This window comes from Entelurus aequoreus, linkage group LG07 (assembly GCF_033978785.1).
Source record: "Entelurus aequoreus isolate RoL-2023_Sb linkage group LG07, RoL_Eaeq_v1.1, whole genome shotgun sequence".
Taxonomy (NCBI): Eukaryota; Metazoa; Chordata; class Actinopteri; order Syngnathiformes; family Syngnathidae; genus Entelurus; species Entelurus aequoreus.
Genome location: NC_084737.1, coordinates 14640892 through 14667643, shown reverse-complemented (window position 1 = coordinate 14667643; position 26752 = coordinate 14640892). Strand labels below are relative to the sequence as shown.

Here is a 26752-nt window from a genome sequence, read left to right as displayed (position 1 = left end):
ACTCTGAGATGTACGGCTGCAAAATTAGCTAAAAAAGTTAGCACGCTGCATGTGTCAACGACCAAGTTACATGACTCTGAGATGTACGGCTGCAAAATAAGCTAAAAAAAAAAGTATGCTTGCTGTAGTTAGCATGCTAATTTTAACATTAGCATGTATCAGAGACAAAGTTACATGACTTTGAGATGTACAGCTGAAACATTATCTAAAAAAGTTAGCTTGCTAACATTAGCATGCTATCAGTTAAAATGTGTCAAGTACCATGTTATATGACTCTGAGAAGTACAGCTGCAAAATTCGCTAAAAAAGTTAGCATGCTACATGTGCCAGCGACCAAGTTACAGGACTCTGAGATGTACGGCTGTAAAACTAGCTAAAAAAGTTAGCATGCTAATGTTAACATTAGCATGTGCCAACGACCAAGTTATATGACTCTGAAATGTACAGCTGAAAATTTTTCCAAACAACTTAGCTTGCTAACATTAGCATGCTAACAGTTAAAATGTGTCAAGTACCACGTTATATGACTCTGAGATGTACGGCTGCAAAATTAGCTAAAAAAGTTAGCACGCTGCATGTGTCAACGACCAAGTTACATGACTCTGAGATGTACGGCTGCAAAATAAGCTAAAAAAAAAAAGTATGCTTGCTGTAGTTAGCATGCTAATTTTAACATTAGCATGTATCAGAGACAAAGTTACATGACTTTGAGATGTACAGCTGAAACATTATCTAAAAAAGTTAGCTTGCTAACATTAGCATGCTATCAGTTAAAATGTGTCAAGTACCATGTTATATGACTCTGAGAAGTACAGCTGCAAAATTCGCTAAAAAAGTTAGCATGCTACATGTGCCAGCGACCAAGTTACAGGACTCTGAGATGTACGGCTGTAAAACTAGCTAAAAAAGTTAGCATGCTAATGTTAACATTAGCATGTGCCAACGACCAAGTTATATGACTCTGAAATGTACAGCTGAAAAATTATCTAAACAACTTAGCTTGCTAACATTAGCATGCTAACAGTTAAAATGTGTCAAGTACCACGTTATATGACTCTGAGATGTACGGCTGCAAAATTAGCTAAAAAAGTTAACACGCTGCATGTGTCAACGACCAAGTTACATGACTCCGAGATGTACGGCTGCAAAATAAGCTAAAAAAAAAGTATGCTTGCTGTAGTTAGCATGCTAATTCTAACATTAGCATGTATCAGAGACAAAGTTACATGACTTTGAGATGTACAGCTGAAACATTATCTAAAAATGTTAGCTTGCTAACATTAGCATGCTAACAGTTAAAATGTGTCAAGTACCACGTTATATGACTCTGAGAAGTACGGCTGCAAAATTAGCTAAAAATGTTAACATTAGCATGTGCCAACGACCAAGTTATATGAACCTGAGATGTACGGCTGCAAAATAAGCTAAAAAAAAAAAAAAAGTATGCTTGCTGTAGTTAGCATGTTAATTTTAACATTAGCATGTATCAGAGACAAAGTTACATGACTTTGAGATGAACAGCTGAAACATTATCTAAAGAAGTTAGCTTGCTAACATTAGCATGCTAACAGATAAAATGTGTCAAGTACCAAGGTATGTGAGTCTAAAACTAACTAAAACCTAACTAAAAAAGTTAGCATGCTTATGTTTACATTAGCATGTGTCAATGACCAAGTTACATGACTCTGAGATGGCTGAAAAATGATCTAAACAAGTTAGCTTGCTAACATTAGCATGCTAACAGTTCGAATGTGTCAAGTACCACGTTACATGACTCTGAGATGTACGGCTGTAAAACTAGCTAAAAAAGTTAGCATGCTAATGTTAACATTAGCATGTGCCAACGACCAAGTTATATGACTCTGAGATGTACGGCTTCAAAATAAGCTAAAAAAAAAAAAAAAAGTATGCTTGCTGTAGTTAGCATGCTAATTTTAACATTAGCATGTATCAGAGACAAAGTTACATGACTTTGAGATGTACAGCTGAAACATTATCTAAAGAAGTTAGCTTGCTAACATTAGCATGCTAACAGATAAAATGTGTCAAGTACCAAGGTATGTGAGTCTAAAACTAACTAAAACCTAACTAAAAAAGTTAGCATGCTTATGTTTACATTAGCATGTGTCAACGACCAAGTTACATGACTCTGAGATGGCTGAAAAATGATCTAAACAAGTTAGCTCGCTAACATTAGCATGCTAACAGTTCGAATGTGTCAAGTACCACGTTACATGACTCTGAGATGTACAGCTGAAAAATGATCTAAAAAAAGTTAGCTTGCTAACATTAGCATGCTAACAGTTCGAATGTGTCAAGTACCACGTTATATGACTGAGATGTTCGGCTGAAAAATGATCTAAAAACAAGTTACCTGGCTAACATTAGCATGCTAACAGTTTGAATGTGTCAAGTACCACGTTACATGTATGACTGAGATGTACGACTGCAAGATTAGCTAAAAAAAAAGTTAGCATGCTGATAACATTAGCATGCTAACTTTTTTTTTTTGCATGCTAACAGTTACCATACGTCAAGTACCAAGGTATGCGAGTCTGAGATGTACGGCTGTAAAACTAGCTTAAAAAGTTAGCATGCTTATGTTTACATTAGCATGTGTCAACGACCAAGTTACTTGACTTGACTATATATACAGCTGAAAAATGATCTAAACAACTTAGCTTGCTAACATTAGCATGCTAACAGTTCGAATGTGTCAAGTACCACGTTACATGACTCTGAGATGTACGGCTGAAAAATGATGTAAAAACAAGTTAGCTGGCTAACATTAGCATGCTAACAGTTCAAATGTGTCAAGGACCACGTTACATGACTCTGAAAAATGATCTAAAAAAAAAGTAAGCTGGCTAACATTAGCATGCTAACAGTTCGAATGTGTCAAGTACCACGTTACATGACTCTGAGATGTACAGCTGAAAAATGATCTAAAAAAAGTTAGCTTGCTAACATTAGCATGCTAACAGTTCGAATGTGTCAAGTACCACGTTATATGACTCTGAGACGTTCGGCTGAAAAATGATCTAAAAACAAGTTACCTGGCTAACATTAGCATGCTAACCGTTCGAATGTGTCAAGTACCACGTTACATGTATGACTGAGATGTACGGCTGCAAGATTAGCTAAAAAAAAGTTAGCATGCTAATGTTATTAGCATGCCAACTTTTTTTTTTTTTGCATGCTAACAGTTACCATGTGTCAAATACCAAGGTATGTGAGTCTGAAATGTACGGCTGTAAAACTAGCTTAAAAAGTTAGCATGCTTATGTTTACATTAGCATGTGTCAACGACCAAGTTACTTGACTTGACTATATATACAGCTGAACAATGATCTAAACAACTTAGCTTGCTAACATTAGCATGCTAACAGTTCGAATGTGTCAAGTACCACGTTACATGACTCTGAGATGTACGGCTGAAAAATGATGTAAAAACAAGTTAGCTGGCTAACATTAGCATGCTAACAGTTAAAATGTGTCAAGGACCACGTTACATGACTCTGAAAAATGATCTAAAAAAAAAGTAAGCTGGCTAACATTAGCATGCTAACAGTTTGAATGCGTCAAGTACCACGTTACATGACTCTGAGATGTACGGCTGAAAAATTAGCTAAAAAAAGTTAGCTGGCTAACATTAGCATGCTAACAGTTCCAATGTGTCAAGTACCACGTTACATGACTCTGAGATGTACAGCTGAAAAATGATCTAAAAAAAGTTAGCTTGCTAACATTAGCATGCTAACAGTTCGAATGTGTCAAGTACCACGTTACATGTATGACTGAGATGTACGGCTGCAAGATTAGCTAAAAAAAACCTTTTTTTTTTTTTTTGCATGCTAACAGTTACCATGTGTCAAATACCAAGGTATGTGAGTCTGAAATGTACGGCTGTAAAACTAGCTTAAAAAGTTAGCATGCTTATGTTTACATTAGCATGTGTCAACGACCAAGTTACTTGACTTGACTATATATACAGCTGAAAAATGATCTAAACAACTTAGCTTGCTAACATTAGCATGCTAACAATTCGAATGTGTCAAGTACCGCGTTACATGACTCTGAGATGTACGGCTGAAAAATGATGTAAAAACAAGTTAGCTGGCTAACATTAGCATGCTAACAGTTAAAATGTGTCATATACCACGTTACATGACTCTCAGATGTACGGCTGAAAAATGATATAAAAACAAGTTAGCTGGCTAACATTAGCATGCTAACAGTTAAAATGTGTCAAGGACCACGTTACATGACTCTGAAAAATGATCTAAAAACAAGTTAGCTGGCTAACATTAGCATGCTCCAGCTCTCGATATCAGCCGCCGTACCTTCTCAGCATGAGTTTGGGGTTCTTGGCGACGTACTGCTGCACCAGGTCCTGCAGCAAAGTCTTCATGACCTCGGTGAAGTACTCCAGCTTGTCGTGCAGCGCCATGGTCAGCAGGCTGGCCACGTAGCCGCGGTCGCGCTGGGAGAAGCCCTGCTGGGCCTCCAGCGTGTGGATGAACTGAGGGCGCAGACAGGAAGCGGACGTTAGCCGGTGGCCGTTCGCCAGCCCGAGACGACCCCCCCCCCCGCCGGTGGCCACGCCCACCCTGGTGAGGAAGAGCCGGTTGTTGAGCAGGTTGTTGAGCTGACGGAGGCCCTGCTCCACCGTGTGCCTCCTGGACTCCGGCAGATCCAGGTGCCGACTCAGAGGCGCCGCCTGGTGGCCAGGGAAGAAGACTCTCTCCGCGTATGTGCGGTAATCCAGCAGGGGGAGACCTGGTCCTCCCACGTCGCTGCTCAGGTCCATCATCTCCGTCATCAGGTCTAGGAAAGGAGCAAGCAAACGGTTAAAAGCCCGGCCGAGACTTCGGAACCGAGGCGAGGTTTTTGCTGACCGGTGAACTCCTTGCGACACTGATCGCCCACGTTGATCTCCAAGGTTTCCAACTGCAACAGGACCTTCTTGTAGTCTCTGAGGGCCTGCTTGCTCTTCCTCCTGCGGCACAAACATCCGTCAGCGTGCCGGTCTTGGCGTGAGACGGCCAGCCGGCTCACCTGTACACCAGGATGACCACCAGCACCGACAGGATGACGAGCGCCGCCCCCGCCCCCAGACCGATCTGAGCGGCCAGCGGGATGGGGGGCAGCAGAGAGTCGCCGTCGTACTGAACCGTGCCCAAGTCCACCTGCAGGTGTCCCATCAGCACCTGGGGGCCCACAAACAAACGTGCCTCTTTATTAGGAACATCGCAGATTTGGAGTTGGTGACGTTTATTGGACCAACTCCAGGTCACCAGTGCAAAAATATATACAGTGCAAGAATTAAATAAACTACTGACCATGAAGGTAACACTAGTAAACGCGGTAATATTTACCGACTAAACTGCTGACCATGAAGGTAACACTAGTAAACGCGGTAATATTTACCGACTAAACTGCTGACCACTTGTAAACGCCATGATATTTACCGACTAAACTACTGACCATGAAGGTAACACGAGTAAACGCCATGATATTTACCGACTAAACTACTGAACATTAAGGTAACACTAATAAACACAATGATATTTACCAAATAAACTACTGACCATGAAGGTAACACTTGTAAACGTGGTGATATTTACAGACTAAACTGCTGACCATGAAGGTAACACTAGTAAACGCGGTGATATTTACCGACTAAACTACTGACCACGAAGGTAACACTAGTAAACGCGGTGATATTTACTGACTAAACTACTGACCATAAAGGTAACACTAGTAAACGCGGTGATATTTACCGACTAAACTACTGACCATGAAGGTAACACTCGTAAACGCGATGATATTTACAGACTAAACTACTAACCATGAAGGTAACACTAGTAAACGCGGTGATATTTACCGACTAAACTACTGACCATGAAGGTAACACTAGTAAACGCGATGATATTTACAAACTAAACTACTGACCATGAAGGTAACACTAGTAAACGCGGTGATATTTACAGACTAAACTACTGACCATGAAGGTAACACTAGTAAACGCGATGATATTTACAAACTAAACTACTGACCATGAAGGTAACACTAGTAAACGCAGTGATATTTACTGACTAAACTACTGACCATAAAGGTAACACTAGTAAACGCGATGATATTTACAAACTAAACTACTGACCATGAAGGTAACACTAATAAACGCGATGATTCTTACAAACTAAACTACTGACCATGAAGGTAACACTAGTAAACGCGGTGATATTTACTGACTAAACTACTGACCATGAAAGTAACACTTGTAAACGTGATGATATTTACAGACTAAACTACTGACCATGAAGGTAACACTAGTAAATGTGATATTTACCGACTAAACTACTGACCATGAAGGTAACACTAGTAAACGCGATGATATTTACAAACTAAACTACTGACCATGAAGGTAACACTAGTAAACGCGGTGATATTTACCGACTAAACTGCTGACCATGAAGGTAACACTAGTGAACGCGATGATATTTACAGACTAAACTACTAACCATGAAGGTAACACTAGTAAACACGGTGATATTTACCGACTAAACTACTGACCATGAAGGTAACACTAGTAAACGCGATGATATTTACAAACTAAACTACTGACCATGAAGGTAACACTAGTAAACGCGATGATTCTTACAAACTAAACTACTGACCATGAAGGTAACACTAGTAAACGCGATGATATTTACAGACTAAACTACTAACCATGAAGGTAACACTAGTAAACGCGGTGATATTTACCGACTAAACTACTGACCATGAAGGTAACACTAGTAAACGCGATGATATTTACAAACTAAACTACTGACCATGAAGGTAACACTAGTAAACGCGATGATTCTTACAAACTAAACTACTGACCATGAAGGTAACACTAGTAAACGCGGTGATATTTACTGACTAAACTACTGACCATGAAAGTAACACTTGTAAACGTGATGATATTTACAGACTAAACTACTGACCATGAAGGTAACACTAGTAAATGTGATATTTACCGACTAAACTACTGACCATGAAGGTAACACTAGTAAACGCGATGATATTTACAAACTAAACTACTGACCATGAAGGTAACACTAGTAAACGCGGTGATATTTACCGACTAAACTGCTGACCATGAAGGTAACACTAGTGAACGCGATGATATTTACAGACTAAACTACTAACCATGAAGGTAACACTAGTAAACACGGTGATATTTACCGACTAAACTGCTGACCATGAAGGTAACACTAGTAAACGCGATGATATTTACCGACTAAACTACTAACCATGAAGGTAACACTAGTAAACGCGGTGATATTTACAGACTAAACTACTGACCATGAAGGTAACACTAGTAAACGCGATGATATTTACAAACTAAACTACTGACCATGAAGGTAACACTAGTAAACGCAGTGATATTTACCGAATAAACTGCTGACCATGAAGGTAACACTAGTAAACGCGATGATATTTACCGACTAAACTACTAACCATGAAGGTAACACTAGTAAACGCGGTGATATTTACCGACTAAACTACTGACCATGAAGGTAACACTAGTAAACGCGATGATATTTACAAACTAAACTACTGACCATGAAGGTAACACTAGTAAATGCGATGATTCTTACAAACTAAACTACTGACCATGAAGGTAACACTAGTAAACGCGGTGATATTTACTGACTAAACTACTGACCATGAAAGTAACACTTGTAAACGTGATGATATTTACAGACTAAACTACTGACCATGAAGGTAACACTAGTAAATGTGATATTTACCGACTAAACTACTGACCATGAAGGTAACACTAGTAAACGCGATGATATTTACAAACTAAACTACTGACCATGAAGGTAACACTAGTACACGCGGTGATATTTACCGACTAAACTGCTGACCATGAAGGTAACACTAGTAAACGCGATGATATTTACCGACTAAACTACTAACCATGAAGGTAACACTAGTAAACGCGGTGATATTTACCGACTAAACTACTGACCATAAAGGTAACACTAGTAAACGTGGTGATATTTACCGACTAAACTACTGACCATGAAGGTAACACTAGTAAACGCGGTGATATTTACTGACTAAACTACTGACCATGAAGGTAACACTAGTAAACGCGGTGATATTTACCGACTAAACTACTGACCATGAAGGTAACACTAGTAAACGCGATGATATTTACAAACTAAACTACTGACCATGAAGGTAACACTAGTAAACGCGGTGATATTTACAGACTAAACTGCTGACCATGAAGGTAACACTAGTAAACGCGATGATATTTACAAACTAAACTACTGACCATGAAGGTAACACTAGTAAACGCGATGATTCTTACAAACTAAACTACTGACCATGAAGGTAACACTAGTAAACGCGGTGATATTTACTGACTAAACTACTGACCATGAAAGTAACACTTGTAAACGTGATGATATTTACAGACTAAACTACTGACCATGAAGGTAACACTAGTAAATGTGATATTTACCGACTAAACTACTGACCATGAAGGTAACACTAGTAAACGCGATGATATTTACAAACTAAACTACTGACCATGAAGGTAACACTAGTAAACGCGGTGATATTTACCGACTAAACTGCTGACCATGAAGGTAACACTAGTGAACGCGATGATATTTACCGACTAAACTACTAACCATGAAGGTAACACTAGTAAACGCGGTGATATTTACCGACTAAACTACTGACCATGAAGGTAACACTAGTAAACGCGGTGATATTTACCGACTAAACTACTGACCATGAAGGAAACACTAGTAAACGCGGTGATATTTACCGACTAAACTACTGACCATAAAGGTAACACTAGTAAACGCGGTGATATTTACCGACTAAACTACTGACCATGAAGGTAACACTAGTAACGCGGTGATATTTACCGACTAAACTACTGACCATAAAGGTAACACTATTAAACGCGGTGATATTTACCGACTAAACTACTGACCATGAAGGTAACACTAGTAAACGCGATGATATTTACAAACTAAACTACTGACCATGAAGGTAACACGAGTAAACGCTATGATATTTACCGACTAAACTACTGACCATGAAGGTAACACTAGTAAACGCGGTGATATTTACTGACTAAACTACTGACCATGAAAGTAACACTTGTAAACGTGATGATATTTACAGACTAAACTACTGACCATGAAGGTAACACTAGTAAATGTGATATTTATCGACTAAACTACTGACCATGAAGATAACAATAGTAAACGCGATGATATTTACAAACTAAACTACTGACCATGAAGGTAACACTAGTAAACGCGGTGATATTTACAGACTAAACTGCTGACCATGAAGGTAACACTAGTAAACGCGGTAATATTTACCGACTAAACTGCTGACCATGAAGGTAACACTAGTAAACGTGGTAATATTTACAGACTAAACTACTGACCAAGAAGGTAACACGAGTAAACGCCATGATATTTACAGACTAAACTACTGAACATTAAGGTAACACTAATAAACACAATGATATTTACCAAATAAACTACTGACCATGAAGGTAACACTTGTAAACGTGGTGATATTTACAGACTAAACTGCTGACCATGAAGGTAACACTAGTAAACGCGGTGATATTTACCGACTAAACTACTGACCATGAAGGTAACACTAGTAAACGCGGTGATATTTACCGACTAAACTACTGACCATAAAGGTAACACTAGTAAACGCGGTGATATTTACCGACTAAACTACTGACCATGAAGGTAACACTAGTAAACGCGATGATATTTACAAACTAAACTACTGACCATGAAGGTAACACTAGTAAACGCAGTGATATTTACCGACTAAACTACTGACCATGAAGGTAACACTAGTAAACGCGATGATATTTACAAACTAAACTACTGACCATGAAGGTAACACTAGTAAACGCGGTGATATTTACCGACTAAACTACTGACCATGAAGGTAACACTAGTAAACGCGATGATATTTACAAACTAAACTACTGACCATGAAGGTAACACTAGTAAACGCGGTGATACTTACAGACTAAACTGCTGACCATGAAGGTAACACTAGTAAATGTGATGATATTTACAGACTAAACAACTAACCATGAAGGTAACACTAGTAAACGCGGTGATATTTACAGACTAAACTACTGACCATGAAGGTAACACTAGTAAACGCGATGATATTTACAAACTAAACTACTGACCATGAAGGTAACACTAGTAAACGCGGTGATATTTACCGACTAAACTGCTGACCATGAAGGTAACACTAGTGAACGCGATGATATTTACAGACTAAACTACTAACCATGAAGGTAACACTAGTAAACACGGTGATATTTACCGACTAAACTGCTGACCATGAAGGTAACACTAGTAAACGCGATGATATTTACCGACTAAACTACTAACCATGAAGGTAACACTAGTAAACGCGGTGATATTTACAGACTAAACTACTGACCATGAAGGTAACACTAGTAAACGCGATGATATTTACAAACTAAACTACTGACCATGAAGGTAACACTAGTAAACGCAGTGATATTTACCGAATAAACTGCTGACCATGAAGGTAACACTAGTAAACGCGATGATATTTACCGACTAAACTACTAACCATGAAGGTAACACTAGTAAACGCGGTGATATTTACCGACTAAACTACTGACCATGAAGGTAACACTAGTAAACGCGATGATATTTACAAACTAAACTACTGACCATGAAGGTAACACTAGTAAATGCGATGATTCTTACAAACTAAACTACTGACCATGAAGGTAACACTAGTAAACGCGGTGATATTTACTGACTAAACTACTGACCATGAAAGTAACACTTGTAAACGTGATGATATTTACAGACTAAACTACTGACCATGAAGGTAACACTAGTAAATGTGATATTTACCGACTAAACTACTGACCATGAAGGTAACACTAGTAAACGCGATGATATTTACAAACTAAACTACTGACCATGAAGGTAACACTAGTACACGCGGTGATATTTACCGACTAAACTGCTGACCATGAAGGTAACACTAGTAAACGCGATGATATTTACCGACTAAACTACTAACCATGAAGGTAACACTAGTAAACGCGGTGATATTTACCGACTAAACTACTGACCATAAAGGTAACACTAGTAAACGTGGTGATATTTACCGACTAAACTACTGACCATGAAGGTAACACTAGTAAACGCGGTGATATTTACTGACTAAACTACTGACCATGAAGGTAACACTAGTAAACGCGGTGATATTTACCGACTAAACTACTGACCATGAAGGTAACACTAGTAAACGCGATGATATTTACAAACTAAACTACTGACCATGAAGGTAACACTAGTAAACGCGGTGATATTTACAGACTAAACTGCTGACCATGAAGGTAACACTAGTAAACGCGATGATATTTACAAACTAAACTACTGACCATGAAGGTAACACTAGTAAACGCGATGATTCTTACAAACTAAACTACTGACCATGAAGGTAACACTAGTAAACGCGGTGATATTTACTGACTAAACTACTGACCATGAAAGTAACACTTGTAAACGTGATGATATTTACAGACTAAACTACTGACCATGAAGGTAACACTAGTAAATGTGATATTTACCGACTAAACTACTGACCATGAAGGTAACACTAGTAAACGCGATGATATTTACAAACTAAACTACTGACCATGAAGGTAACACTAGTAAACGCGGTGATATTTACCGACTAAACTGCTGACCATGAAGGTAACACTAGTGAACGCGATGATATTTACCGACTAAACTACTAACCATGAAGGTAACACTAGTAAACGCGGTGATATTTACCGACTAAACTACTGACCATGAAGGTAACACTAGTAAACGCGGTGATATTTACCGACTAAACTACTGACCATGAAGGAAACACTAGTAAACGCGGTGATATTTACCGACTAAACTACTGACCATAAAGGTAACACTAGTAAACGCGGTGATATTTACCGACTAAACTACTGACCATGAAGGTAACACTAGTAACGCGGTGATATTTACCGACTAAACTACTGACCATAAAGGTAACACTATTAAACGCGGTGATATTTACCGACTAAACTACTGACCATGAAGGTAACACTAGTAAACGCGATGATATTTACAAACTAAACTACTGACCATGAAGGTAACACGAGTAAACGCTATGATATTTACCGACTAAACTACTGACCATGAAGGTAACACTAGTAAACGCGGTGATATTTACTGACTAAACTACTGACCATGAAAGTAACACTTGTAAACGTGATGATATTTACAGACTAAACTACTGACCATGAAGGTAACACTAGTAAATGTGATATTTATCGACTAAACTACTGACCATGAAGATAACAATAGTAAACGCGATGATATTTACAAACTAAACTACTGACCATGAAGGTAACACTAGTAAACGCGGTGATATTTACAGACTAAACTGCTGACCATGAAGGTAACACTAGTAAACGCGGTAATATTTACCGACTAAACTGCTGACCATGAAGGTAACACTAGTAAACGTGGTAATATTTACAGACTAAACTACTGACCAAGAAGGTAACACGAGTAAACGCCATGATATTTACAGACTAAACTACTGAACATTAAGGTAACACTAATAAACACAATGATATTTACCAAATAAACTACTGACCATGAAGGTAACACTTGTAAACGTGGTGATATTTACAGACTAAACTGCTGACCATGAAGGTAACACTAGTAAACGCGGTGATATTTACCGACTAAACTACTGACCATGAAGGTAACACTAGTAAACGCGGTGATATTTACCGACTAAACTACTGACCATAAAGGTAACACTAGTAAACGCGGTGATATTTACCGACTAAACTACTGACCATGAAGGTAACACTAGTAAACGCGATTATATTTACAAACTAAACTACTGACCATGAAGGTAACACTAGTAAACGCAGTGATATTTACCGACTAAACTACTGACCATGAAGGTAACACTAGTAAACGCGATGATATTTACAAACTAAACTACTGACCATGAAGGTAACACTAGTAAACGCGGTGATATTTACCGACTAAACTACTGACCATGAAGGTAACACTAGTAAACGCGATGATATTTACAAACTAAACTACTGACCATGAAGGTAACACTAGTAAACGCGGTGATACTTACAGACTAAACTGCTGACCATGAAGGTAACACTAGTAAATGTGATGATATTTACAGACTAAACAACTAACCATGAAGGTAACACTAGTAAACGCGGTGATATTTACAGACTAAACTACTGACCATGAAGGTAACACTAGTAAACGCGATGATATTTACAAACTAAACTACTGACCATGAAGGTAACACTAGTAAACGCGGTGATATTTACCGACTAAACTGCTGACCATGAAGGTAACACTAGTAAACGCGATAATATTTACCGACTAAACTACTAACCATGAAGGTAACACTAGTAAACGCGGTGATATTTACCGACTAAACTACTGACCATGAAGGTAACACTAGTAAACGCAATGATATTTACAAACTAAACTACTGACCATGAAGGTAACACTAGTAAACGCGGTGATATTTACCGACTAAACTGCTGACCATGAAGGTCACACTAGTAAACGCGATGATATTTACAGACTAAACTACTGACCATGAAGGTAACACTAGTAAACGCGGTGATATTTACCGACTAAACTACAGACCATGAAGGTAACACTAGTAAACGCGATGATATTTACAAACTAAACTACTGACCATGAAGGTAACACTAGTAAACGCGATGATATTTACAAACTAAACTACTGACCATGAAGGTAACACTAGTAAACGCGGTGATATTTACAGACTAAACTACTGACCATGAAGGTAACACTAGTAAACGCGATGATATTTACAAACTAAACTACTGACCATGAAGGTAACACTAGTAAACGCGGTGATATTTACAGACTAAACTGCTGACCATGAAGGTAACACTAGAAAACGCGATGATATTTACAGACTAAACTACTAACCATGAAGGTAACACTAGTAAACGCGGTGATATTTACCGACTAAACTACTGACCATGAAGGTAACACTAGTAAACGCAATGATATTTACAAACTAAACTACTGACCATGAAGGTAACACTAGTAAACGCGGTGATATTTACAGACTAAACTACTGACCATGAAGGTAACACTAGTAAACGCGATGATATTTACAAACTAAACTACTGACCATGAAGGTAACACTAGTAAACGCGATGATTCTTACAAACTAAACTACTGACCATGAAGGTAACACTAGTAAACGCGGTGATATTTACTGACTAAACTACTGACCATGAAAGTAACACTTGTAAACGTGATGATATTTACAGATTAAACTACTGACCATGAAGGTAACACTAGTAAATGTGATATTTATCGACTAAACTACTGACCATGAAGGTAACACTAGTAAACGCGGTGATATTTACAGACTAAACTGCTGACCATGAAGGTAACACTAGTAAACGCGATGATATTTACAGACTAAACTACTAACCATGAAGGTAACACTAGTAAACGCGGTGATATTTACAGACTAAACTACTGACCATGAAGGTAACACTAGTAAACGCGATGATATTTACAAACTAAACTACTGACCATGAAGGTAACACTAGTAAACGCGGTGATATTTACCGACTAAACTGCTGACCATGAAGGTAACACTAGTAAACGCGGTGATATTTACCGACTAAACTACTGACCATGAAGGTAACACTAGTAAACGCGGTGATATTTACCGACTAAACTACTGACCATAAAGGTAACACTAGTAAACGCGGTGATATTTACCGACTAAACTACTGACCATGAAGGTAACACTCGTAAACGCGGTGATATTTACTGACTAAACTACTGACCATAAAGGTAACACTAGTAAACGCGGTGATATTTACCGACTAAACTACTGACCATGAAGGTAACACTAGTAAACACGATGATATTTACAAACTAAACTACTGACCATGAAGGTAACACTAGTAAACGCGGTGATATTTACCGACTAAACTACTGACCATGAAGGTAACACTAGTAAATGCGATGATATTTACAAACTAAACTACTAACCATGAAGGTAACACTAGTAAACGCGGTGATATTTACAGACTAAACTACTGACCATGAAGGTAACACTAGTAAACGCGATGATATTTACAAACTAAACTACTGACCATGAAGGTAACACTAGTAAACGCGATGATATTTACAGACTAAACTACTAACCATGAAGGTAACACTAGTAAACACGGTGATATTTACCGACTAAACTACTGACCATGAAGGTAACACTAGTAAACGCGATGATATTTACAAACTAAACTACTGACCATGAAGGTAACACTAGTAAACGCGATGATTCTTACAAACTAAACTACTGACCATGAAGGTAACACTAGTAAACGCGATGATATTTACAGACTAAACTACTAACCATGAAGGTAACACTAGTAAACGCGGTGATATTTACCGACTAAACTACTGACCATGAAGGTAACACTAGTAAACGCGATGACATTTACAAACTAAACTACTGACCATGAAGGTAACACTAGTAAACGCGATGATTCTTACAAACTAAACTACTGACCATGAAGGTAACACTAGTAAACGCGGTGATATTTACTGACTAAACTACTGACCATGAAAGTAACACTTGTAAACGTGATGATATTTACAGACTAAACTACTGACCATGAAGGTAACACTAGTAAATGTGATATTTACCGACTAAACTACTGACCATGAAGGTAACACTAGTAAACGCGATGATATTTACAAACTAAACTACTGACCATGAAGGTAACACTAGTAAACGCGGTGATATTTACAGACTAAACTGCTGACCATGAAGGTAACACTAGAAAACGCGATGATATTTACAGACTAAACTACTAACCATGAAGGTAACACTAGTAAACGCGGTGATATTTACCGACTAAACTACTGACCATGAAGGTAACACTAGTAAACGCAATGATATTTACAAACTAAACTACTGACCATGAAGGTAACACTAGTAAACGCGGTGATATTTACAGACTAAACTACTGACCATGAAGGTAACACTAGTAAACGCGATGATATTTACAAACTAAACTACTGACCATGAAGGTAACACTAGTAAACGCGATGATTCTTACAAACTAAACTACTGACCATGAAGGTAACACTAGTAAACGCGGTGATATTTACTGACTAAACTACTGACCATGAAAGTAACACTTGTAAACGTGATGATATTTACAGATTAAACTACTGACCATGAAGGTAACACTAGTAAATGTGATATTTATCGACTAAACTACTGACCATGAAGGTAACACTAGTAAACGCGGTGATATTTACAGACTAAACTGCTGACCATGAAGGTAACACTAGTAAACGCGATGATATTTACAGACTAAACTACTAACCATGAAGGTAACACTAGTAAACGCGGTGATATTTACAGACTAAACTACTGACCATGAAGGTAACACTAGTAAACGCGATGATATTTACAAACTAAACTACTGACCATGAAGGTAACACTAGTAAACGCGGTGATATTTACCGACTAAACTGCTGACCATGAAGGTAACACTAGTAAACGCGGTGATATTTACCGACTAAACTACTGACCATGAAGGTAACACTAGTAAACGCGGTGATATTTACCGACTAAACTACTGACCATAAAGGTAACACTAGTAAACGCGGTGATATTTACCGACTAAACTACTGACCATGAAGGTAACACTCGTAAACGCGGTGATATTTACTGACTAAACTACTGACCATAAAGGTAACACTAGTAAACGCGGTGATATTTACCGACTAAACTACTGACCATGAAGGTAACACTAGTAAACACGATGATATTTACAAACTAAACTACTGACCATGAAGGTAACACTAGTAAACGCGGTGATATTTACCGACTAAACTACTGACCATGAAGGTAACACTAGTAAATGCGATGATATTTACAAACTAAACTACTAACCATGAAGGTAACACTAGTAAACGCGGTGATATTTACAGACTAAACTACTGACCATGAAGGTAACACTAGTAAACGCGATGATATTTACAAACTAAACTACTGACCATGAAGGTAACACTAGTAAACGCGATGATATTTACAGACTAAACTACTAACCATGAAGGTAACACTAGTAAACACGGTGATATTTACCGACTAAACTACTGACCATGAAGGTAACACTAGTAAACGCGATGATATTTACAAACTAAACTACTGACCATGAAGGTAACACTAGTAAACGCGATGATTCTTACAAACTAAACTACTGACCATGAAGGTAACACTAGTAAACGCGATGATATTTACAGACTAAACTACTAACCATGAAGGTAACACTAGTAAACGCGGTGATATTTACCGACTAAACTACTGACCATGAAGGTAACACTAGTAAACGCGATGACATTTACAAACTAAACTACTGACCATGAAGGTAACACTAGTAAACGCGATGATTCTTACAAACTAAACTACTGACCATGAAGGTAACACTAGTAAACGCGGTGATATTTACTGACTAAACTACTGACCATGAAAGTAACACTTGTAAACGTGATGATATTTACAGACTAAACTACTGACCATGAAGGTAACACTAGTAAATGTGATATTTACCGACTAAACTACTGACCATGAAGGTAACACTAGTAAACGCGATGATATTTACAAACTAAACTACTGACCATGAAGGTAACACTAGTAAACGCGGTGATATTTACCGACTAAACTGCTGACCATGAAGGTAACACTAGTAAACGCGATGATATTTACAGACTAAACTACTAACCATGAAGGTAACACTAGTAAATGCGGTGATATTTACCGACTAAACTACTGACCATGAAGGTAACACTAGTAAACGCGATGATATTTACAAACTAAACTACTGACCATGAAGGTAACACTAGTAAACGCGATGATATTTACAAACTAAACTACTGACCATGAAGGTAACACTAGTAAACGCGGTGATATTTACCGACTAAACTGCTGACCATGAAGGTAACACTAGTAAATACAAAAAAAATAAAGTATTTACAAAAGGCAGGAGTGAAAAAGGTAAACAATCCCCAAACACTGTTTGCACTGTTCTCCAACGCTCCACAACCGACCTGCTTACCTCCTCCCACCCCCCGGCAGTCTCCCTTAAATAGTCCAAGCCCCTCCCTCGGGCACACCACTGACTACATCTGACTCAAAACGTGATCTTCTCCAAGTCACGACACTGACATTGTCTTGGTGTCAGCGTGCAGGTGCGCCCTCACTCTCGTCACAACCGCTATGTGTCAAGATACTCATTTATGACCACTTAAGTGCATTTCCTGGGCGTGGCACCGCTGCTGCCCACTGCTCCCCTCACCTCCCAGGGGGTGAACAAGGGGATGGGTCAAATGCAGAGGACACATTTCACCACACCTTGTGTGTGTGTGACAATCATTGGTACTTTAAGTTTACTTTAAAGGGGCTGTTTAGGACTACATTTTTCTAGGGGACGGGATTTAAAAAATAATTATTTATTTTTTTGTCTGTTTTTTATTTTTTTCACGTTTTGTATTTTTTTTTGGCAGGTTTTTCTTCTTCTTCTTTTTCTTTTTGTTATTATTATTTTTTTCACGTTTATTTTATATTTTTTCCATGTTTTTTTTTTTCACGTCAAGGTTTATTTATTTATCCATCTGTATGTGTAAAACATGGGTGCCCGCCCGGCTATTTAAGAAGCAGTGCATTAAAGGGGCTGTTTAGGACAACATTTTCTTGGGGACGGGATTTTTTCACTTTTTTTTTTTTTTGGTTAGGTAAATTATTTTTTTCATTTTTATTTAATTTTTTTTCACATTTAGGACTACATTTTTCTAGGGGACGGGATTTTTTCAGGGTTTAATTTTTTATTTTTTGTCTGGTTTTTATTTTTTTCACGTTTTTTTTTTTTTTTTTGTCAGGTTTTTCTTCCTTTTTATTTTTTTTCACGTTTTGTATTTATTTTTTCACGTTTTTTTTTTTCACGTCAAGGTTTATTTATTTATCCATCTGTATGTGTAAAAAATGAGGGCCTGCCCTGCTATTTAAGAAGCAGTGCATTAAAGGGGTTGTTTAGGACAACATTTCATTTTTCTAGGGACGGGATTTTTTAAATTTTTATTATTTTATTTCTTTTCAACGTTTTAAAAAATTTAACGTTTTAAAATTATTTTTCTTTCAAGTTCCCCCCCGCCACCCACATTTTTTTTTCACGTCAAGGTTTATTCATTTATCCATCTGAGGTGTAAAACATGGGGACCTGCCCTGCTATTTAAGAAGCTGTGCATTAAAGGGGCTGTTTAGGACAACATTTTCTTGGGGACGGGATTTTTTCACTTTTTTTTTTTTTGTCAGGTAAATTATTTTTTTCACTTTTATTTTTTTTCTTCTTCACATTTAGGACTACATTTTTCTAGGGGACGGGATTTTTTCAGGGTTTTATTTTTTGTCTGCTTTTTATTTTTTTCATGTTTTGTATTTTTTTTTTTGTTAGGTTTTTCTTCTTTTTATTTTTTTTCACGTTTTTTTTTTTTTTTTCCACGTTATTTTTTTTTTCACGTCAAGGTTTATTTATTTATCCATCTGTATGTGTAAAAAATGAGGGCCTGCCCTGCTATTTAAGAAGCAGTGCATTAAAGGGGTTGTTTAGGACAACATTTCATTTTTCTAGGGAGGGGATTTTTAAAATTTTTATTATTTTTTTTCTTTTTAATGTTTTAAAAAATTTTACGTTTTCAAATTATTTTTCTTTCAAGTTCCCCCCCCCCCCCCCCACATTTTTTTTTTCACGTCAAGGTTTATTTATTTATCCATCTGAGGTGTAAAACATGGGGACCTGCCCTGCTATTTAAGAAGCTGTGCATTAAAGGGGTTGTTTAGGACAACATTTTCTTTCTCAGTCTTTTTTGCCACTTGTGCCAGCTTTTTTTAAAACATGTTGCAGGCATCAAATCCCAAATGAGATAATATTTCCAGTGTGAACATGAAATATCTTGTCTTTGCAGTCTATTCAATTGAATATAAGTTGAAAAGGATTTGCAAATCATTGTATTCTGTTTTTATTCACCATTTATAAAACGTTGTGGGGTTTGTACCATTTCCCGTTACATCCCTAGTCCAAACTAACCTGGAGGCGGGGAAGACCGCCGCTGTCGTCCGCACTCATTGGCTGGACCGCGGGAGGCTCGCAGTACAGGTGAGTGCCGTCCAAGGTCTTCACCTCGCACTCCTGGTCTCCCAGCAGAACCGTCACTTCCTGTCTGGACATGGCGCGCGTCATGTCCTCGCCCTGGTGGACGACAGCAGAGTTACGTTACAGGCGAGACACGGCGGACCAGACGAGGCCTCACCTCCACGGCGATCACGCCGCCGGCTTTGAAGCGATACGGCGCGTCCGGCGCTTCTCGGTTGAGAGGGAAGAGGCGAGGGTTGGGATGGTAGGTGAAGGTCTTGCCCTGAGAGGAGGACAGACCTGAATCTCTGCAGACAGCGGGACAGCTGCAGGCGTACCTTGATGCTCTCGTAATGGACTCGCACGTTGTCCATCTGGAACCAGACGCCCTTCACTTGGACCTCCGGGGGGACCGCAGGGGTGGGGCAGGTCATCTGCGAGGAGGACAGGACGGCGCAGCGCTCGGACACCGTCTCCATGGTGCCGTTGAAGACCACCTGCTGCCTGGCGCTGAGCAGGGCCACCCGCCTTCTGCGCCGCACCCTCTGGACGTCCACGGGCTCCACCCACACGGACATGACCGCCCGCTGCACCACGTCCAGATTCCTGCCGCTCGCCACCACCACACGCCCGCCGCTGAGCACACAGGAAGTCGGCATCAGCTCGCACGCGCGCGACACAGACCGCCGCGAGGTTTCCTCCTTACGCGTAGAAGCTCTCCGTAGGCGTGGCGTTGGTGATGACGGGGTCCTCCACGTAGCGGAACGTCACGTTGGGACTGGAACGCTCCGCCTTACCGAACAAAACCCGGACCAGGACTTTGCCGGTCTGGTTCCTGGGAGGAGTCTGACACACCAGCTGCTTGTCGCTGACCTCATCCAGTCTGGAGCACACGAGAACACGTCAGACCAGCAGTGGGAACACAGAAAATAGCCTATTGTGTACCTGCACGGCAGCCATTTTGTGCCCGGCAGCACACTCCTCACTCAGTGTGCTACCTTTTTGCAACTTTTTTTTTTTTTCCAGTTTTGCACGCTCAACTTGAATCAGAAGAAAAACAATACGGGGGTTCGAAACGTTCAGTAAAGTATCCACAGCGTTGTCGACACTGTCGCAAAGAAGATTAACCGAGGCAGAGCGGTAAGATTTGTGTGTGTGTCCAACGCATACAGCAAGTTAACTTTCGGTTTCGATCTCCGCCAAGGGGGCGCGGCATCATGGACACACTGTGAACCCACACCAAACAAGAATGACAAACACATTTCGGGAGAACATCCGCACCGTAACACAACATAAACACAACAGAAAAAATACCCAGAACCCCCTGCAGCACTAACTCTTCCGGGACGCTACAATATGCCCGGGGTAGAGCGGAATATACGTTAGGTCAGGAAAAAACACAGAGGCTATATCATCCCTACAAGCCTGTTTCGCAGGTTTCCCTGCTCGTCAGGGGATTTCATTTTATTTTATAAAATCCCCTGTATAACGGATAAACGACAGAAACCTCGACTATATATATATATATATATATATATTTACTCTCAAAAATAAAATATTAGACAAATTGTCAGTTCAACAATATCATTTTCACGTTTGTTTTTTTCTTTTACACTGTATGAAAAAAAAGACTTCTTGTCGCATGCATTTTTTGCGCCTGGAACATTCCAGCGCACGCTCTCCCATGAGCGCACTTTCGGGGTTCCATTGTCGATGCACTGCTTCTAAAATGCCCATAAAATGTATATATATATATATATATATATATATGTATATGTATATATATATATATACACACACACGTTAGGTCAGGAAAAAACACAGAGGCTATATCATCCCTACAAGCCTGTTTCACAGGTTTCCCTGATTTTATTTTATTTTATAAAATCCACTGACGAGCAGGGAAACCTGCGAAACAGGCTTGTAGGGATGATATAGCATCTGTGTTTTTTCCTGACCTAAGGTATATTCCGCTCTACCCCGGTATTGAGCACTGTATAACGGATAAACCACAGAAACCTCGACTATATATATATATATATATATATATATATATATATATATATATATATATATATATATATATATATATATATATATATTATATACTACCGTTCAAAAGTTTGGGCTCACCCAAACAATTTTGTGTTTGAGCCTTCATTTCTAAGAACAAGAATAGACTGTCGAGTTTCAGATGAAAGTTCTCTTTTTCTGGCCATTTTGAGCGTTTAATTGACCCCACAAATGTGATGCTCCAGAAACTCAATCTGCTCAAAGGAAGGTCAGTTTTGTAGCTTCTGTAACGAGTTGAACTGTTTTCAGATGTGTGAACATGATTGCACGAGGGTTTTCTAATCATCAATTAGCCTTCTGAGCCAATGAGCAAACACATTGTACCATTAGAACACTGGAGTGATAGTTGCTGGAAATGGGCCTCTATACACCTATGTAGATATTGCACCAAAAACCAGACATTTGCAGCTAGAATAGTCATTTACCACATTAGCAATGTATAGAGTGTATTTCTTTAAAGTTAAGACTAGTTTAAAGTTATCTTCATTGAAAAGTACTGTGCTTTTCCTTCAAAAATAAGGACATTTCAATGTGACCCCAAACCTTTGAACGGTAGTGTATATATATGTATATATATACAGTATATATATATATATATATATATATATATATATATATATATATATATACAGTATATATATATATATATATATATATATATATATATATATATATATATATATATAGATATATATATATATATATATATATATATATATATATATATATATATATATATATATATATATATATACGTATATACTCTCAAAAATAAAATATTAGACAAATTGTCAGTTCAACAATATAATTTTCACGTTAGTTTTTTTCTTTTACACTGTATGAAAAAAATACTTCTTGTAGCACGCATTTTTTGCGCCTGGAACATTCCAGCGCACGCTCTCCCATGAGCGCACTTTCGGGGTTCCATTGTCGATGCACTGCTTCTAAAATGCCCATAAAAAATTGGTACGTGTCTGCTGCATGTTTGAAAACAAAGCAAAATGCCACAGAATGTCCAGTAAATAAGTGTCTCCATGGCAAGAGCCGCATAGTACACCCTAAAATGCAGACGCAGTCTTAGTAGATCACACGCAGCACGGCGACTAATAGTACACGCTGTTTTATAGTCTGCACATGCTGTTTAGCGCGTAGTATTTGAATCCTAATAGATGAAAATATGGACTTTTGTCCAGGATGGAACCAATTATTCATGTTTAGGTTATAATTTGCTTCATTATACAAACTGTTCTATTTACAAACCCTGTTATACCGGCACAAAGTAGGACCGAGGAACACAAAGTAGGAACAGGAAGTGGGCGTGGCACACACGTGTAGCAGGGGTGTGACCCCAGGAAGACGCTCAGGTTGGACGTCTGGCCCGTCAGCAGCTGTCGTCCTCTGACGGTCACCCGGGTCCCTCCAGAGAGTGGACCTCTGTTAGGGGTCAGGTCCAGGATCCGAGGGTCCTGAAGACGACAGCGTTCTAACTTTGCCCCTTTCGCTTTTCTTCCCAGCGTGTCCGACTTGCCCTCACCTGATAGTTGAAGTTGATGATGGACCTTCCTGGTGGGCCTGTTCCCACGGTAACGAGGACAGGCCCCGCCCTCTGCTTCTGGCTGGCCTGCAGTCGACACACAACCCTGCAGTCGGCACAAAACGCAAATGTATGACTGGCGTGTGTGTGTGTGTGTTCTTGTATTTCTAAGAAGGAAAAGTATCTTCCATATGAGGAGGTGTGAACAAATGATGACATAAATCATGGTCCCAATAACATTGCATCTAATAGAGAATGTCTCATTAGCACCCCTGGTGGTGACATCTATCAAAATGAGGGTGGTCCCAAAAAGGAGGGATTTTTCACATTGACTGTGTGTCGCTTTTAAAAGTGCTCCCCCTCTGGTCAACATATGAAATAACAAGTGTGTGTAACAATTTTAAGTGCCCCCCTCTCTGGTCAACATATGTAATAACAAGTGTGTGTAAGAAAATGAAATGCGCCCCCTTTGGCCAAAATTAATTAAAAAAACAAAATAAATATGTATACAGAGACATACTGTCATAACTTGAAGTAAATAATGAAGATAAAAAAACAACTACAAACAAACAAAAAGAACTAAAAGCAGTCTTTTTCTCACGATGTGTCGACTTTTTTCTTATAAAATTGGGAACAATTTCTCACGTTTCTGTAATATTGCAATATTTTCTCGTAAAACCATTACTTTTTTTTATGTAAAAGTATTACTTTTTAATGCAAAATGGTGACATTTGTCATACAAAAATTTAAATTTTATCACAATATTGCCCATTTTTTTGTTGTTCTTGTAAAACAGTAAAGTAAAATTCCGATTATTATTATAATATTGCCAACATTTTAAAGTTTTCTTATAAAATTGTGACTTTTATCGAGTAAAATTACGACCCTTTTCGTAATATTGCCAAACATTTTAAGCAGAGATGTCCGATAATGGCTTTTTTGCCGATATCGTCCAACTCTTGATTACCGATTCCGATATCAACCGATACCGATATATACAGTCGTGAAATTAACACATTATTATGCCTAGTTTTGTTGTGATGGCCCACTGGATGCATCAAACAATGTAACAAGGTTTTTTCAAAATAAATCAACTCAAGTTATGGAAAAAAAATGCCAACATGGCACTGCCATATTTATTATTGAAGTCACAAAGTGCATTATTTTTTTTAACATGCCTCAAAACAGCAGCTGGGAATTTGGGACATGCTCTCCCTGAGAGAGCATGAGGAGGTTGAGGTGGGCGGGGGGTTTATATATTGTAGCGTCCCGGAAGAGTTAGTGCTTCAACGGGTTCTGGGTATTTGTTCTGTTGTGTTTATGTTGTGTTACGGTGCGGATGTTCTCCCGAAATGTGTTTGTCATTCTTGTTTGGTGTGGGTTCACAGTGTGGCGCATATTTGTAATAGTATTAAAGTTGTTTATACGGTCACCCTCAGTGTGACTTGTATGGCTGTTGACCAAGTATGCTTTGCATTCACTTGTGTGTGTGAAAAGCCGTAGATATTATGTGATTGGGCCGGCACGCAAAGGCAGTGCCTTTAAGGTTTATTGGCGCTCTGTACTTCTCCCTACGTCCGTGTACACAGCGGCGTTTTAAAAAGTCATAAACTTTACTTTTTGAAACCGATACCGATAATTTTCGATATTATATTTTAAAGCATTTATCGGCCGATAATATCGGACATCTCTAATTTTAAGCTTTTCTTGTAAAATTGCGACTGTTGTTGAGTAAAATTACGACTTTTATTATAATACTGACAAAATTCCAAGTTTTTCTTGTGAAATTGTGACCTTTTTCTGGTGAAATTCCAACTAATTTTTCACAACAAGCTTTTTTATATTTGCATAGTATGTATATATTATTAATGTTGTAAATACACATCTTTATATATCTAGAAAGGGTGGTCCTAAAGAGGTGGGCTTTTTTTTCAGGTCTCAAGAAGGTAACAAATACGAGAATGTGTGTGTGTGTGTGTGTGTGCGTGTTTGTGTGTGTGTGTGTACCTGGTGGATATTTGGTACTCTTCAGGTTGGGGGGGGCACAGCACACCTGCCACCGTGACTCCGCCCATCACATCGTGGTAGCTCATCCCCATGTTGCTGCCGCTGATGGTCAATAAGACTCCGCCCTCCAGTGGACCGGAGCGGGGGTGCACCTGCAGACAGACACGTCGGACGTTTCCCGTGGCGACCGGCGCGAGGACGAGCGAGACGGAGCGGATCGCTCACCTGCGTGATCTGCGGGGGCGGGCAGGTGTCGGCGGGCACGCCGGCGCACGATTGGTTGTAGACGCAGCTGGGGGCGGGGCTTCCGCCGCACCACACGCAGCCGTACTCCTTAGGGACCGCCCGGCACTGCGAGCAATCTGATTGGCCGGCCGAGCAGTTGTACAACTGGACTGGATAGCACAGGTAACACGTCAGCGTGCGCACACACACACACACACACACACACACACACACACACACACACACACACACACACTCACACACGGACACACACAGGTGATGCTCTTACGTTGAAGACCAGGTAAAGTGTCGATGCGTCGGGTTCCTGTCCTCAGGAAGATGGCCGCCGAATAAACCAGCTGACTGACAGCGTAGTCAAACTACAACAGACAGGTGTGTGTGTCAGTGTCTTTGTGTACCTGGGTGTGTGTGTGTGCGTGTTACCTGGTGGGGTCTGCAGGTGAAAGTGTGTGTGTGTGTGTGTGTGTGTGTGTGTGTCAGTGTCTTTGTTTACGTGTGTGTGTGTGTGTGTGCGTGTTACCTGGTGGGGTCTGCAGGTGAAAGTGTGTGTGTGTGTGTGT

The 26752-nt window shown here is 39.2% G+C and overlaps 1 protein-coding gene across 3 annotated transcripts in view; it reads right to left on the bottom strand.

The window, feature by feature from the left end:
- Positions 1-26752, bottom strand: part of plxnb3 (plexin B3) — a 135334-nt gene that overhangs the window by 16247 nt on the left and 92335 nt on the right. For all 3 annotated transcript variants that reach the window (XM_062052640.1, XM_062052641.1, XM_062052643.1), the window contains 13 exons: positions 26461-26551; positions 26172-26341; positions 25947-26098; positions 23940-24045; positions 23735-23871; positions 21039-21215; positions 20671-20968; positions 20511-20615; positions 20288-20449; positions 5059-5210; positions 4899-4999; positions 4610-4827; positions 4344-4522 (listed from right to left, as the gene is read on the bottom strand). In XM_062052640.1, coding sequence (XP_061908624.1) covers positions 4344-4522; positions 4610-4827; positions 4899-4999; positions 5059-5210; positions 20288-20449; positions 20511-20615; positions 20671-20968; positions 21039-21215; positions 23735-23871; positions 23940-24045; positions 25947-26098; positions 26172-26341; positions 26461-26551 — 2048 coding nt within the window. The remainder of the gene's footprint in view (positions 1-4343; positions 4523-4609; positions 4828-4898; positions 5000-5058; positions 5211-20287; positions 20450-20510; positions 20616-20670; positions 20969-21038; positions 21216-23734; positions 23872-23939; positions 24046-25946; positions 26099-26171; positions 26342-26460; positions 26552-26752) is intronic.